We start from the raw sequence: 14,839 nt of genomic DNA on the forward strand, positions 1-14,839 counted from the left end.
ACTAAGTTCAAAGGGGAGGTACAATGTGTTTGTTAGGAGAAATCTGAGGGTGGAGAATATATTTTAAGCTGGCATAACTAAGGAAAGCTTCATGGAGATGTCACTTGAATTGGGCTTAGAGGGAATAGATGGTAAATCTATTCTAGGCATTAGGGAATCACAGTGAGATGGAGAGGGACTGAATGAGATTAGTTCAATTTGGCTGAAATGCAGAGTTCATCAGAAGCAATTATATGAGTTATACCTAGAAAGGGAGGTTGGGGTCAAATTGTGGAAAGCAGAATGATCACAGAATACATGTGAAACTGTTTTGGAGCTAGAGCCACAACTATGCACCAACTATTCCTAGGGAAGTATTTCTAGGAACTATATAATTTTCCAATTCAAAACTGGTTAAAATGACCTTCCCTTTTTATTATCTTCATTTTCATAGGTTAGTCCAATTTTTTTCCCTACTAAAATATACTATTTCTCATTGTCCCTTTGAAACTAACCAATCTAAGTGAGCATTTCCTAACTTCCGTCATTGGCAGCCATTTCTGAGTAGGGATTACTTAGGTCCAAGGATGGTCTCTAAAGTGCCTTTCAACTATAAAAATTGATTCTATAAAAATCAAAGGAGTTATTTTATGTCTAGTCTGAAAAAAAAAGGGGGTAAAAAAGGGTGCTATAATCATATTTTATTCAGCTTAACTCCTAATCAGGTTGATGTCCCTGATACAAGTCTTTTGGTCAAAAGTGAAAATGAGCCAATGGTTTGACAATAGTACTGAGTAGATACCTAACACTGTTCTTAGATAATATCATTGGGTTGTTGACTACAACAGATTTATAAGAGAAAGTACAAATGCTAGATTTTTATGGGTGAGATGTTACTTTCATTAATAACTATTGATAAGCTTTTATTTAAGTACAAAATAATATCATCCTATAAATCAGACCACAAAAAATGGAAATTCCACACCCAGCAACTATACTTATTCTCTTAGAAGGTGTATTCCAAAGAAATGAAAATTTCTAAAAACTCATCTTTTACTAACTTCAACACATGAAGTGACAAATATTTTTATACTCACTGCTTTAAAAAAAAAAGTCACGTTTATTTGAATAGCCAAGAAAAAAATTGCAATTTATTAAGTATCAATGAAGCTTCGTACTTTTGAAAGCAATTTTCGGTGCATGTTCTTCAACAATCACATTCTATGAGGAAAAAAACATTAAGAGCCACAAACTTTTCTTTTAAATCTCAGAGTTACAGACATCTTTAATGCAAAATAAAAGACAAAAATTAAACACAGATTTTTTTACTTCCATCCCCAATTTATAATATCACTTGTTTTTCTATAACTCAATGCTAGACTTCAGCATGGAAATTTATATGTATATAAGCACACACACATATATTTGATATACATATTCAGCTATATAGATCAAATATATAGAATGTATGTAATGGCAATGAGATGCAATTACTCTGAGGAAGTTTTATTTAGCTAAATATACTACTAAAACTTGAGGAAAAAAGTATTGAACCCAGTTTGTGCATAGTTCATGATCCTCTATAAAACCAGCTTTTGTTGATTTGCCATCTTTCAGGACCCTTTTTTTTTTTTTTTTTGATAAAACCATTAAAAAGTTAATTAAAAAAAAATGTAATGCACAAGTTTCCTGATCCAAGCAGGCAGGGAGCACAATGTTCATATATATTTTTAAAAACATACTTGAAAGTATGCTATTCCATTGTCTTTCTTCCTTTCAAAACAATCAAAACATTGATCATTTTTAAACATAAAGCAATTTTTTTAATATATAAAGCACTCTTCAAACATCTATTTCTTTTGAGTCCATTATTTGGTAAATATGTAACTGCTACACATTAGATTAGGTATTTTTTTGTGTCTCTTTTTTGTTGTTGTTGTTTTTTTTTTTTTTAAATAATATCTTCAGTGCTAGGAGTTGGGTTTAAAAATACATGAAATGGTGTGGAGTTGCTCCTCGGGAAACCCGGCTTTCCTGAGACCTCTTCCACCATGTGCAAGATAGTGACCACAAAGTTTTCGCCATTTTGACGAAGAGAAAGAAAAAAAATAACAAAAAGTACACAACAATGGCCAAAGAAAGGATAATGTAACAACACTGTTCAATCCCAGAGCTCTGAAGTAGCATATCTTCATTCTGAAAATAGGTTTCTTTAGTGATGGAAATCTTTTTTTTTTTTTTTTATTCCTTTTAAAATTTTATTTTAAAGTTTGAATGAGAAAAAAAGGTCTGTAAACAGGTGGGAGCCAAACGATTGACTCCTCTAAAAGCAGTCTAAACCTATGTCCCAAGTGCTTGTTTCTGTTCCAGCTTGCAGGGAACCATCCATTCTTTACAAGTATCTATGGCCACAGTTCAAAAAGTTTTTTTTTTTAAATCTTTATATCCCGAATGGAAAAATGGTGCAATACTCCGGTAATAATTTTCTTGCATTAGTCCACAATAAAAAGCTGCTAAAGGTAGGTATACATATTATTCTCCAGAGATACACAATGTAATTTAAACGCAACAACAGAGTCCTTGAGTAAACATTTACACATGAATTGTCGCTGACCCATCCTATTAATTTTTTTCAGACTTATAGGATTAGCTATGGGAAGGGTTGCTGACACTCAGTGCAAAGTTAGAAGCTAACAATTAAAACGTTTGACCAATGAGAAAAAAAAGCATATACTGAGTAAAAGGGAAAAACCCCACATTGTTAAATCATTCACACTTTCTCACATACACATATATGTGCATATACAAGCACTCTCACACGTGCACATGTGTGCGTGCCTGCACACACACACACACACACACACACACACACACACACACTCCTGTTCCAACACACACAATAGTATATGAAGTTAGAAATTTTTTCCTAGAGCCTGTTTCTGTATATTGATGTCAACCTGGAAGTGTGAAATTAGACTTAGAAAGTGTTCACATTTCATTATTGGCCTTCTGGATTCAAGTATTTGCATGTTTGATATGTTTTTTTTTTTTTTAAACTTTTTCTATTTTGGGGTTTTTAAAAAATGACATGGAAAAATAACCAAACAAGGGAAATGTGCATAGGCGGATCCCTGGCAGCAGAGAAAGAAAACTCTCCTCCCCCCTCCCCAGAGCCCTCCTCCATTTAACCTGTATTTTACAGTCATAAGTCACCATTTGTTGCATGACTTAACTGTACCAATAATATAACCATGCTTTATGTCCTTCAGATGACTGGGTCCGCCTCTGGTAATGTGCATAATAGTCACAGGCTCATTTTAAATAGGCTTTCACTTCTCCCTCCCACCCCCTCCCCACTTTGATAAAATAACCCTTTCCAGCCCATAATCTGAAAAGTGCCCTTCATGATAGAACTATTCTAAGCAGCTTTTATACTTAAAAAAATAAAAATACAAAACACAAAACATACCATATAAACACAAGACAACATAAAACAAAGAGCCATGAAAAAAACAACCTGTCATTAGCATGTGAAACTGACCAAAGGTAGCTCATACTGTTTTCATAACAGTTCACAAGGACTTTGGCAGAGTTTCATAGTCAATATTGGACAGAGGTACTAAAAAAGGGCTGCCAGTCTGATCTATTAAAGCTGGATTCTCTGTAAAGCCCTGGACTGGAAAGGGTTATCCTTTTTTCTTTAGTGCTGATGATTGTTATTTCCATTTCATTGATCTGTTTTCCTAGATACTCTCCCCACTGAGAAGGTCACCAGGAAGCAGAGTATTTAAAGGTGTAGGGCTTCCAATAACTCTGCCATCATCGGTGCTTGGCGGGCCCCAAAGGCTGCTGGAGTATTGAGGAACACCGCCCCAGAGCAGATCATTGTTTCCTTTGCTTCCCAGGCAGGGAGTGTTCCAATGGCCTGCATCATTTCGCACCAATCCATGAGAACTGCTTGTGGAGCCCATACGAGTCTGATTGGTTCCAGTGTTGGACTGCCAACTGGAGGTGGGTGGCAGTGGTTGGCCTTGTGCTAAGAAACGGTTTACTTCTTCTTCACCAGCAAACTCAGCCAGTATGGTAGTGTTTCCTAAGACACACCTAGAACAAATAAGTATCACAGGATAAAGTAATGAGATAACCCCTCCATTTCTCAAGGCACAATTAGGCAGCTATGAAATTTAGTCTAATTCCCTTTTACAAATGAAGAAACAGGGGACCAAAAAAAGGGAAAGGAAGTTGTTCACACGCAGCTAATTTACAGTAGAACTGAGACTAAAACTGATCTCTTCTCTGTAAATGGGTATTTAACAATGTCTCCACTTACATCATGCTACCTTCCTTGGGATCATTTTTTTTTCCTGGGAAAAATAGTAGACAAAGGATTATGGTATAATACCATATACTAATATTTATATATCTTCCTGGTAATTTATCTCTCCTACTCTCCAAACACATAAACTATATCCTTCCTCTTAGTAAATTTCTTTCTTTGATAAGTACATCAACTTTTTCAGTTCACAAGACTAGAGGACTATTTAGGAAAGGCATAATTTACATGCTGTGCTTTGCCATTTAAGATCAAGTCACTATAATCTTAACTCAAATTACAGAATTAACTAGTGACATTGAACAAGGGTTATTATTACTTCAATATTTAAGAAACTTCACACATTTCTAAATTAGGAAAAGGTTGTACTGTTAAAAGCACCATAGGCAAAGCATTTAGAATATTTCAGTTACAGATAAATAGGAAAGGGTATATTTAAATTTTATGAATGGGAAAGAAAGATTCTTTCTTTAGGAAGATTTGCAAACCATGCCCAAACAGGAAGCACAGCAACCTAAAACTAGAAAAAAGAAAATGAATGTGGCACAGACTACATTTGGTATTGTTTAAAAAACCCTGATACTGTTTCACACCCACAAAAAATTTAGAGAAGAAACATACATATGCAGAGACTTTTGAGCTTTGGCAGCTTCTTCCTTGGAACTGTATCGGACCACAGCATTTCCTTGAGTCAGGTTCAAGTGGAATGTAATTAAAGGACCATGTTGCAAACACAATGTCCTTAGTGTAGAACCATCAATCTAATTAAGGAAAACAGATCAGGGTTATTTTATTATTATCTGTCATTTTTCTTTGTAACTAATTACTTATTTCGTATCACAGTCATTTCTGCAAGTAATCATATACCTCCCTAATGAATCTTCCTTTATTTTCTTTTAAATTTTAAAAATTAATTCTGAACTCGATAAACATCAATAAATTGAATATTTTCACTTAAAAATGTGACACAAGGAGAGTAGTAAAAGAGTCTTTTCATGTAAAGAAAAATGAGTTAAGCAAAAACTTGATAAAATTATATAAAATTAGAATACATCAGAACACATAAATTCAGGATTACAATCTCAATTAACCCTTCCTAAAAAATAATTCTGAAATATCTAATGCACTGTGTCTAATGGAATTTTGTAATGCCAGTGTCGTTTTAAGAGATGAATTTTTAAAACTACATTTTACTAACTAAAACAAATACAGAAAAAGAATAGGATCTAGATCTAGATATTATGGATCATTTAAAGTCTAAATCCCCTAATTTGTATATATGGGAACAGATATTCAAGGAAATGTAAGTGACTTGTCCAAAGTTAGTTATCAAGCAACAAAGATGGTATTGAAACTTAGATTGAGTGTTCACTTTCTCTAATTAGGCTTGTTTATAAAACATACTATGCCAAATTTATACTTCAGAATACCTAATAGCACTATAATCCTGGGTTACTTAATTAAAAGAGAAAAGAAAGAAGGTACCTATATGTTTATGGAATGGTGTTACAATGTCAGAATAATCTGATTAGTGAATTCAGTTGATATCTTCACTCTAAATAGATCAATAATTAACTTGACTAAAATTTTCCCAATTATATGTAAAGACAATTTCTTGCAGTTTACCATACTCGTGTTATACTTACTGATGACACTCAATCTACATTAGCCCACTGCAGTTCAGGACTTCCAAGCTCAAGCAATTTACCAAAGTTCTTCTCTGCTACCAAAGACTGCAAGCCTGTACCACCACACCCAATATTTTTAAAAAAATTTCATTTTAAAGACTTGTGATTTCATTGGCATAAGGAAATCCTGGATGAGGAAGCTCCTTCTCTCAGAACAAGTCATTATTTTCTCTGAAAGTTATAATCTTAGAGAGTTAGCTGAAGCAATGACTTGCCCTGGGTCACATGGCCACTATGAGTGAGGGGCAGGACTTAAATTCAGTTCATTCTGGCTCTAAGTCCAGCTCTTGAACCATTATTTTATGCAGCCTCTTTCTCTCACAAATGTATAATGGCATGTGTTTACTTCTGAGTATCTTTCTGAGCTCAACCTTGAGAGTCTATGTTGCATTACTAGTCTTTCTACATCTGCTATTTCCCATGCACTGAAGAAGGAGATCTCCTTGGCTAAGGGGACTAGTGGCCCAGCTTTGCTCAGCAATAGAACACTCATTGATGCTCCTGCACTGCCATCCATGATGCGTTCTGCCTACCTGGGGTGTGAGGTTACGGAGTACCAGCCAGCTGCTCGTTCTTCCTGAACTGTCAGTGCTCCAGGCAGAACCTGCACAATGACCCCCACCCCCCCCACCCCCCGATGGGGAAAACATTGTTAGAAAGGAGGGCAATGGGACATGTTCATTCTGGTTTCTACCTTTACTCATAATTTATGGCAATACAAACCATGCTACAAAATACCATGTATTTTGGTATTTAGTATTTAAAACAGAAGTCTTCTTCCAAATCCTCAGGGAAATATAAAACATTTTAAAAAGCCTCAAACCTTTTAAGCAATTGTTTTCTACATACATACATGTGTGTGTATATGTATATATATAAATGATTTTTGCTCCATTCTGCTGCATACAAAGGTTGTCCCATAAAGTTGTGCATGCAATATTCGAGATCTTTGTATAAGTTATAAATGTACAAAATGAAGATATTATAAATGATTATGCAATGCCAGATTTTTTGTGACTAATCTTGACACAGAGCTAATAACAATTGCATGCTGAGATAAGAGTAGCTTAGACTAGAAACTTCTAAGTCCCTGTCATCATGCCCCAATGACCCATGGCTTCTAAATCTCAGTGTGGCTTTGGAGGGTCTCTAAGATACAGCTTGTGATTCTGTCATGGTTTACTAGAAACTGAAATCTTTGAATTGGTTTGGAGTACAAAAGTGGAGATTGTAGAATCCTCACAAAAATGCACTGTAGAGACCATGATGAAAGGACAGAAAAGAAATTTACAATGATTGGCCTCTGGAGGATGCTGAAATATCCTACTCTAAGAACCACTTTAGTAAATGAACACTAACACCCTTCCCACTTGTATTAAGAGACAAGATTCATGGCATACCAGAGGAGTAAGAACTGGTCCAGCCAAGTGGACTGGTACCCCAGGTAGAAGAGGGCTTGGTGTTTGTTAAGCCTGGAGGAGGTCTAGTAGGTGCAGTAGTGTTTCTGGGTACCTTCCACAGTTCATGAGACAGAGAGGATTGTGTGTGAGAAACTGGGCTGGAGGACCATGTAGATTTAATGTCTGACAGTTTACCTATAAAATCAGAGACATAAAACTTGCATACATACATATGAATAAAATTTAATTTTTAAATCCTAAAAAGTTGTTTTGATAAGGTGAAAAAAAGATATTTCATTAATATGTCAATGTCTGGAGTTTTGAAATAAACGAAAATCACAATAAGTAGATGCAATATTTTGTAAAACATCTTGAACTTTAACATAATTATGAATATTGTCATTTTAATTTCTATTTATGGACAATCATAAGTAATAAGGTGCCTGTGGAAACTAAGAAAACTGTTACAGCCTATGACAACTGCTAAATTCATTAGTTTTCTGAGTTGCCCAACCAACTCATAATGTACTATGATGAAAATCATCAAACAGTTCAACTTCTGCTAACATATATCCAATAAATCAACTTAAAAAAGAAGCAAACACATAAATTCCTTTGCAAGGTAGTTTTTTTTTTTTTTTTACAATGATCAATTACCTTTAAGGAAATATCCTGTGGGCCATGATCTGTCATTTGTTTAACAGCCACATATTTAAAATGCTTTTAATATCATTTTGTCACATAAAGCTATTTTAAAAAACCTATTATCAGTTATCTTATGAAATAAAAATAAGGAAATGTGAGATGGTTTTTAATTAAGATCACAACAGGGACCATGATAAAACCTCTCCTGTTGGAATGGTTCAACTCTAGAATGGAAGAGAAAACAATAACAGATGATTTCCAGTATCATTAAGCATTCATTCTGCACTATATTTACTCATATAAAAAAGCACACGCACACACATACATACACATTAAATTTATGTAATAATACTGCTACTTCACTCAATGAACAAATACAATTCACAAAAGCAAAGCAAACTAAAAAAAAAAAAAAAAAAAGAAAAAAAAAGCTGTCCCAACAAAGAAAACATACCAAATATGACTGTGGATAAAGCATTATTTTTTAAAAAGATATTTTGTGAGTTCTTTAAATATTTATTAAATGTTATAACTGAATAAAACCATCAGATATTTGTTATTTTAAAAGCAGTATAGTTAAGATGTATAAAGAGCTTTAAGGTTTACAAAGTACTTTACATTTTTCATCTTATTGGCTCCTTAGAATATCCCTAGGAGGTAGGTGTCATTATTTTCCACTTTAACAGATGGAGAAACTGAGGGTCAAAGAGTTTAAGCGATCCAGGGTCACACAGTATCTGAGGTAGAACTTGAATTCAGATCTTTCTGCCTGCATTTTTCTCTTTATATACTGTATCCACTATAACACCTCACTTCTTAAATTTAACTCCTTTCTTTACTGGTATTAAGAGACATTCCTATGTTCACATGTTTCCCCCCTTTTTAAAATGAATAAAAAAGCTCAATTGGGTATGAGAAAATTTGGACAGAAAGGTAGCAATGCCTCCTCACTGTTCTATTTATTAAATTTGACTAGAGAAGAGAGGGAAAAGGGAATAAGTGTGTGTGTGCCCGCGCACACACACACACACACACACACACACACACACACACACACACAGCTTATCATGCTGGCACTGTGCTATGCACTTAACAAATATTGTCTCATTTGCCCCTCACAATATCCCTAGGAGGTGGAGGTTATTATCCCCATTTATCAGCTGAGGAAACTGAGGCAAACAAGTTAAATGACTTGACCAGAATCACACAGAAAGAAAGTGTTTGATGTTGCATTTGAACTTAAGTCTCCAGACTCCATACCCACCCAGTTGATTATATAATATGTTCAAATTCTAAATCTTATGTATCTGCTGATCATTTTCCATTTTCCTGACTTAAAATTGTAAGTTTTGACAATATATCTCACTAAAAGTTATTGTCTATTTAAAAAAACTCTGGATTCTAAAATAATAGGGAAGTATTTTAGCAAATATATATTGATGTAATAGAAAACGTATTATACTTTTAGTGTTGAGAGCAAACATAGGGATTTGCTAAACTACTCTCTTTCCTTGATTTCTTATGTGAAATTTAAATGGCATTCCACTTTTTGGGAGAAATTCTTTCTTATAATCAGCCATATGCTGCATGGGTACTAATCAAAGTCACACCTATTCAGAGAACCAGCAAAAAGATCAAAAGAACCTACCTGAGAAGGTCTTTGAAGATTTTTATTCAGGAGGTACAAAAATTCTAAATGGAAGTAGAAAGTCCATTTTCATACCTGTAACACTAGGTGCAGATGCAATGCTGCTGAAAGAGCTACTGTAGCCAGAGGCACTAAGAGGCCAGGCACTCGATGAAGGCAGCGTGGCATTCTGAGATGATGTTGGGGATGACCCTGCAGAACCAGCAAAAAAGTAACTAAGAAAGCTGGGCAAAATGTTTATTGTGTCACCTACCCTACCTTCAAGTGGTGGGGGGGGAAGTGGGAATATAAGCCAGGAAAAGAATTTTTTTTTTTTGATAGATGTTCTGAATTCAATTGGGGACATTATCAGGGAATATATATTCTTTAAGTTGAGTTCTATCCCTTCCACCCAGATCGGTTCTTAGCAAGCAGGCAATTATTCCAATGATTTACAATTTCTCTTGAGTAAATTTTGATGCAAGGACTATTAGAATTTTATAATTCCTAAATTAGATTAACAACAACAACAACAACAACAACTTTGTATCAATCCCTTTTCCATACAAGACAACAGTTTTTCCATATTAAGTTTCTATCCCAAAACACCATTTTTATGTTTTTTCTTATAAAACATTTCTATTTCTCCCAGGACCTAACACGGCCTCCATCTTTACTTCTTTTCAGTAACATAAAACAATCCGTTTCAGTGTCTAAAATATATTAGGCAAATTATTAAATCTCTGTGTTTTTTTCATTTAGGTTAGCCTGTAGGAAATAGTAAAGGCCTTTTTTCTTTCTTTCCTAATCCTGATCTCTAAAAAAAGGGAGCTAACTCTACTTGAGTTGTTTTTGTTTTTACTTTTAAGTACCACAGTGAAGCACATATGGAATAAGATATCAAAGAGAAGACTGAAAAGTTTTATAAAAACCTGATAACAGTTCTTTGCCCTACATGCAAGCATAGTGAAAGTTTTTTTTAGAAGCCTTAATTTCTCAACCAAATAAAAAATTTATATTTTATACTTTTCTCAAAAGGATAAGGGCATATATAAAACATTCAAAACTGATTGGTTTAATTGTAAAATTCATGAAGGGGGTATTCTTGAACAAAGTAAGGGCGGGTTGGAATCAAATTTTGGAGGGTCTTGATAGCCTGGCTAAAGAATTTATATTTTACTGGGTGACTAATAGGGAGGAACTGAGCTTTCGAGCTTGGAATTGACATAATGGACTTTTACCCCAAAACCCTGTTCTGATAGCATTGTGAAAAATATGAAACAGGGCCTACAGGAAGAAAAAATAAGAAGAGTATACCAGTTAGTAGGGGGAGCCAAAATAAAATCATGTTAGTATAATTAATATGATTTCATTCAGTCTCAAATTATCTATGAAGATGAAAAGCAATAACTATGACTTAACAAACTTTTGTTTTGCAGTAACTCCATTTCAGGGATCCCAAAATGTGGCAAAGTTAATTGTTTTATATAATCTTTTCATTTCTCTCAGGGAGCTACAGTAGGTTCCTGAAGTATAATGAAACAAATTCAGGATATGTAAGTGTTCACACTGATATCTGCTTAGTATTAGCAAGTATATTATTATCATATGCCCAGATCTTTTCTTTTTTGGGGGAGGGACATTAAAAATTCCTAAATGGAAATACTTGAAAATACTTCCATCCTCTAATATAAGAAAATCAATAAAACTATTAAAAATATAATTGGCAAGTACTTTTCAATATAATATTAATGATAACTTTATGAATTTCAAAAATAGAAAAAAAAGACCAATTAGACTACTCAACAGAATTAAGTAAATTCAAGAATAAATTGATATTTGCCCTAATATCCACACTCCTGATTTCATTTTATCAGGTACAAATTAAGTTTAAAAAAAAAAGGCTGTTAGGGGCCTTAGAAATTATCCAATCTAAGCCTAGAGAAATTTAGTGAGTTGGCTAAAATCATAATTAGTGGCAGAAACGAGGGTATGACAGATCTAATGCGATGTTGCTCATTCATAGATGCTTTAGATGCACACTAAAACACACACTGGGAAAAAATTGATTAAAAAAAAAATCGAATCCCTAGACATATTTCTCTAAGTTGCCATACAACTGACTGTCATTTGTCATGAACTAAAGCTCAGCACTGTTTGCAATTTAGCCAAACTTCTAGAGGCACTGCCCCACTCTTAACACCACCAGGATTTGCTCTGTAAGTGTCAAGACCTAGTTCAAGGGTATTAAACTTGGAGATAAATTTCAGGGGCAGTTAGTGAACTTGAATGGGAGAAAAATTTGACCTATTCTCCACTAATCTCTAGTTGAAATTGAACATTTCCTTTAATTATTTAAAAAAATAAAAAAATTATTAAAATTCTGAGGAGTTTATAGGTTTTGCCCAATTTCTGAGGGATCCATAACACATATAAAAGGTTAAGATCCTCTGATCTAGAGACATAACACTGAATAGCCTAATCAACTTTGGGGATCAGTGGACCTCACTATTCATTGCTGGCATACCCCTCTTTTTCTCCCCCATATGCTAAAGAACAAAGATCTGCCTGCATTTTTCATGTGCTCTCTTGTACTGCATCATCATCACTACAGTGTCTTATACACTAAAGTGTACTTTACATATTAACTCAATTCACCCCCATTCCATGAAGTAGATGCTATTTTACAGATGAGGAAACTCAGGTAAGAGAGAGGCTCAATAATTTGCCCAGCTCACTGGGCCACTGAAAGTTTCTGAGCAGTGGAGCAGCATGACCACATCTGAGACCCCTTCCAAAAAATCTGTCTGAAGTCATGTGGAGGATGAGCTAGAAAATGGAGAACCTGGTGGTAGAGAGACCAGGTGTGAGGCCATAAAGTTCTCAGAGAGGCCTGTGAGTCGGTGAGATTCCACTTCTTCTTGGCTTTGAAATTCATATGCTTAAAATGAAGATGGCCTAGCTATACCAGATCTAAAACTATATTATAAAGCAGTGGTCATCAAAACCATTTGGTATTGGCTAAGAAACAGAGTAGTTGAAAGGTGGACTAGGTTAGGTTCACAGAACAAAATAGCCAATGACTATAACAACCTAGTATTTGACAAACTGAAAAAGGTCCACCTTTTGGGATAAGAATTCACTATTTGACAATAAGTGCTGGGAAAATTGGAAACTAGTATGACAGAAAGTAGGCAAAGACCCATACCTAACACCGTATATACCAAGATAAAGTCAAAATGGGTTCATGATCTATACATTAAGAATAATACTAAAACCAAATTAAAACATAGGAAAATTTACCTCTCAGATTTGTGGAAGAGGAAAGAATTTGTGACCAAAGAAGAACTAGAGATCATTATTGATCATAAAATAGATCATTTAGATTATATTAAGTTAAAAAGGTTTTGTACAAACAAAACTAATGCAGACAAAATTAGAAGGGAATCAATAAACTGGAAAAACATTTTTACATCCAAAGGATCTGATAAAGGCCTCATTTCTAAAATATATAGAGAACTGACTCAAATTTATAATAGTTCAAGCCATTCTCTAATTGATAAATGGTCAAAGGATATGAACAGACAATTTTCAGATAAAGAAATTTTAACTATTTGTAGCCACATGAAAAGATGCTCCAATTGATCAGAGAAATGCAAATTAAAACAACTCTGAGATACCACTACACACCTGGTCAGATTAGCTAAGATGATAGGAAAAGATAATGATGAATGTTGGAGGGGATGTGGGAAAATTGAGATATTGATATATTGTTGGTGGAACTGTGGATCCAACAATTCTGGGGAGCAGTGAGGAACTATGCTCAAAAAATTATTAAACTGTGCATTTGATCCAGCAGTGTTTCTACTGGATTTATATCCCAAAAAGATCTTAAAGGAAGGAAAAAGATCCATATGTGCAAAAATGTTTGTGACATCCCTCTTTGTAGTGGCAAGAAACTGGAAAATGAGTGGATGCCCATCAAGTGGAGAATGGTTGGATAAATTATGGCATATGAATGCTATGGAATACTATTGCTCTGTAAGAAACGACCAGCAGGATGATTTCAGAGAAGCTTGGAGAGATTTACATGAACTGATGCAAAATGAAATGAGCAAAACCAGGAGATCATTATACACGGCAACAATAAGACTATACAATGATCAATACTGATGGACGTGGCTCTTTTCAACATTGAGATGATTCAAACCAATTCTACTTGTGCAGTGATGAAAAGAACCATCTACACCCAGAGAGAGAACCATGGGAACAGAGTGTGGAACACAACATAGCATTCTCACTCTCTCTGTTGTTATGTTGCTTACATTTTTTCCCCTCAGTTTTTCTTTTTCTTTCTTTCTGATTTGATTTTTCTTGAGCAACAAGATAAATGTATAAATTTGTATATATATATTGGATCTAACATGTATTTCAACATATTTAACATGTATTGGATTACCTGCCAGATAGAGGAGGGGGTGGGGGGAAGAAGGAGAAAATTTGCAACAAAAGGTCAATGTTGGAAAAATTACTCATGTACATGGCTTTGTAAATAAAAAGCTTTAATAAAAAAATTAAAAAAAAATTTATATGCTTAGACCCTAGAGTACTTAGATAGTACTTACATTTGGTGTCCCTTTTCCTATCCATTATGACAAGTTTCTTCCCAAGTTTGTTGAATTTCCTGTAAACGTTACTTTGGCAGTCAGTTCTTTCTCAATGATCACAATCAAGATGAGAAGAGCAGTTTCCTTTTTTGTTTCCATTTGGAGAGTAAAATTACTATCAATAAAAATTCAATATCTCAAGTGTTCTGCCTTTAGGAAAACAAAAAGGCCTGCAGATGACTATAGCTGAAGTCCCCTAATTGTTTTTTTCAGCATCTGCAGTCAAAAGCTGTTGTCTATGATTTTATTCTTACCTAAATCTCTACCACTTTTTCCTGATTCTACTGGATTTCCAGAAGAACCTATATTCTTTTTTTTTAAATAGCTTTTAATTTTCAAAACATATGCAAAGCTAGTTTTCAACATTTACCCTTGCTTTTGTAAAGAACCTATCTGTATTCTTGATGTAATACACTTTCCCTTTTTTCTAACCTGTTATTTTTGAATTTTAATTCCCCACTATAGTTCTGAAATCTACTATCTAATTATGAAATAGAAGT

The 14,839-nt window shown here is 34.3% G+C and overlaps 1 protein-coding gene across 14 annotated transcripts in view; it reads right to left on the minus strand.

Moving 5' to 3' along the window:
- Positions 1-1,098: 1,098 nt before the first annotated feature.
- Positions 1,099-14,839, minus strand: part of TNRC6C (trinucleotide repeat containing adaptor 6C) — a 281,153-nt gene continuing 267,412 nt past the window's right edge. For 13 of the 14 annotated variants that reach the window (XM_051995504.1, XM_051995503.1, XM_051995502.1 and 10 more), the window contains 5 exons: positions 9,769-9,885; positions 7,401-7,595; positions 6,534-6,604; positions 4,934-5,073; positions 1,099-4,083 (listed from right to left, as the gene is read on the minus strand). In XM_051995504.1, coding sequence (XP_051851464.1) covers positions 3,723-4,083; positions 4,934-5,073; positions 6,534-6,604; positions 7,401-7,595; positions 9,769-9,885 — 884 coding nt within the window. In that variant the 3' untranslated portion in view covers positions 1,099-3,722. The remainder of the gene's footprint in view (positions 4,084-4,933; positions 5,074-6,533; positions 6,605-7,400; positions 7,596-9,768; positions 9,886-14,839) is intronic. The other variant, XM_051995512.1, reaches the window with a different exon arrangement.

The sequence above is a fragment of the Antechinus flavipes genome, chromosome 4, assembly GCF_016432865.1.
Source record: "Antechinus flavipes isolate AdamAnt ecotype Samford, QLD, Australia chromosome 4, AdamAnt_v2, whole genome shotgun sequence".
NCBI classification, from domain to species: domain Eukaryota; kingdom Metazoa; phylum Chordata; class Mammalia; order Dasyuromorphia; family Dasyuridae; genus Antechinus; species Antechinus flavipes.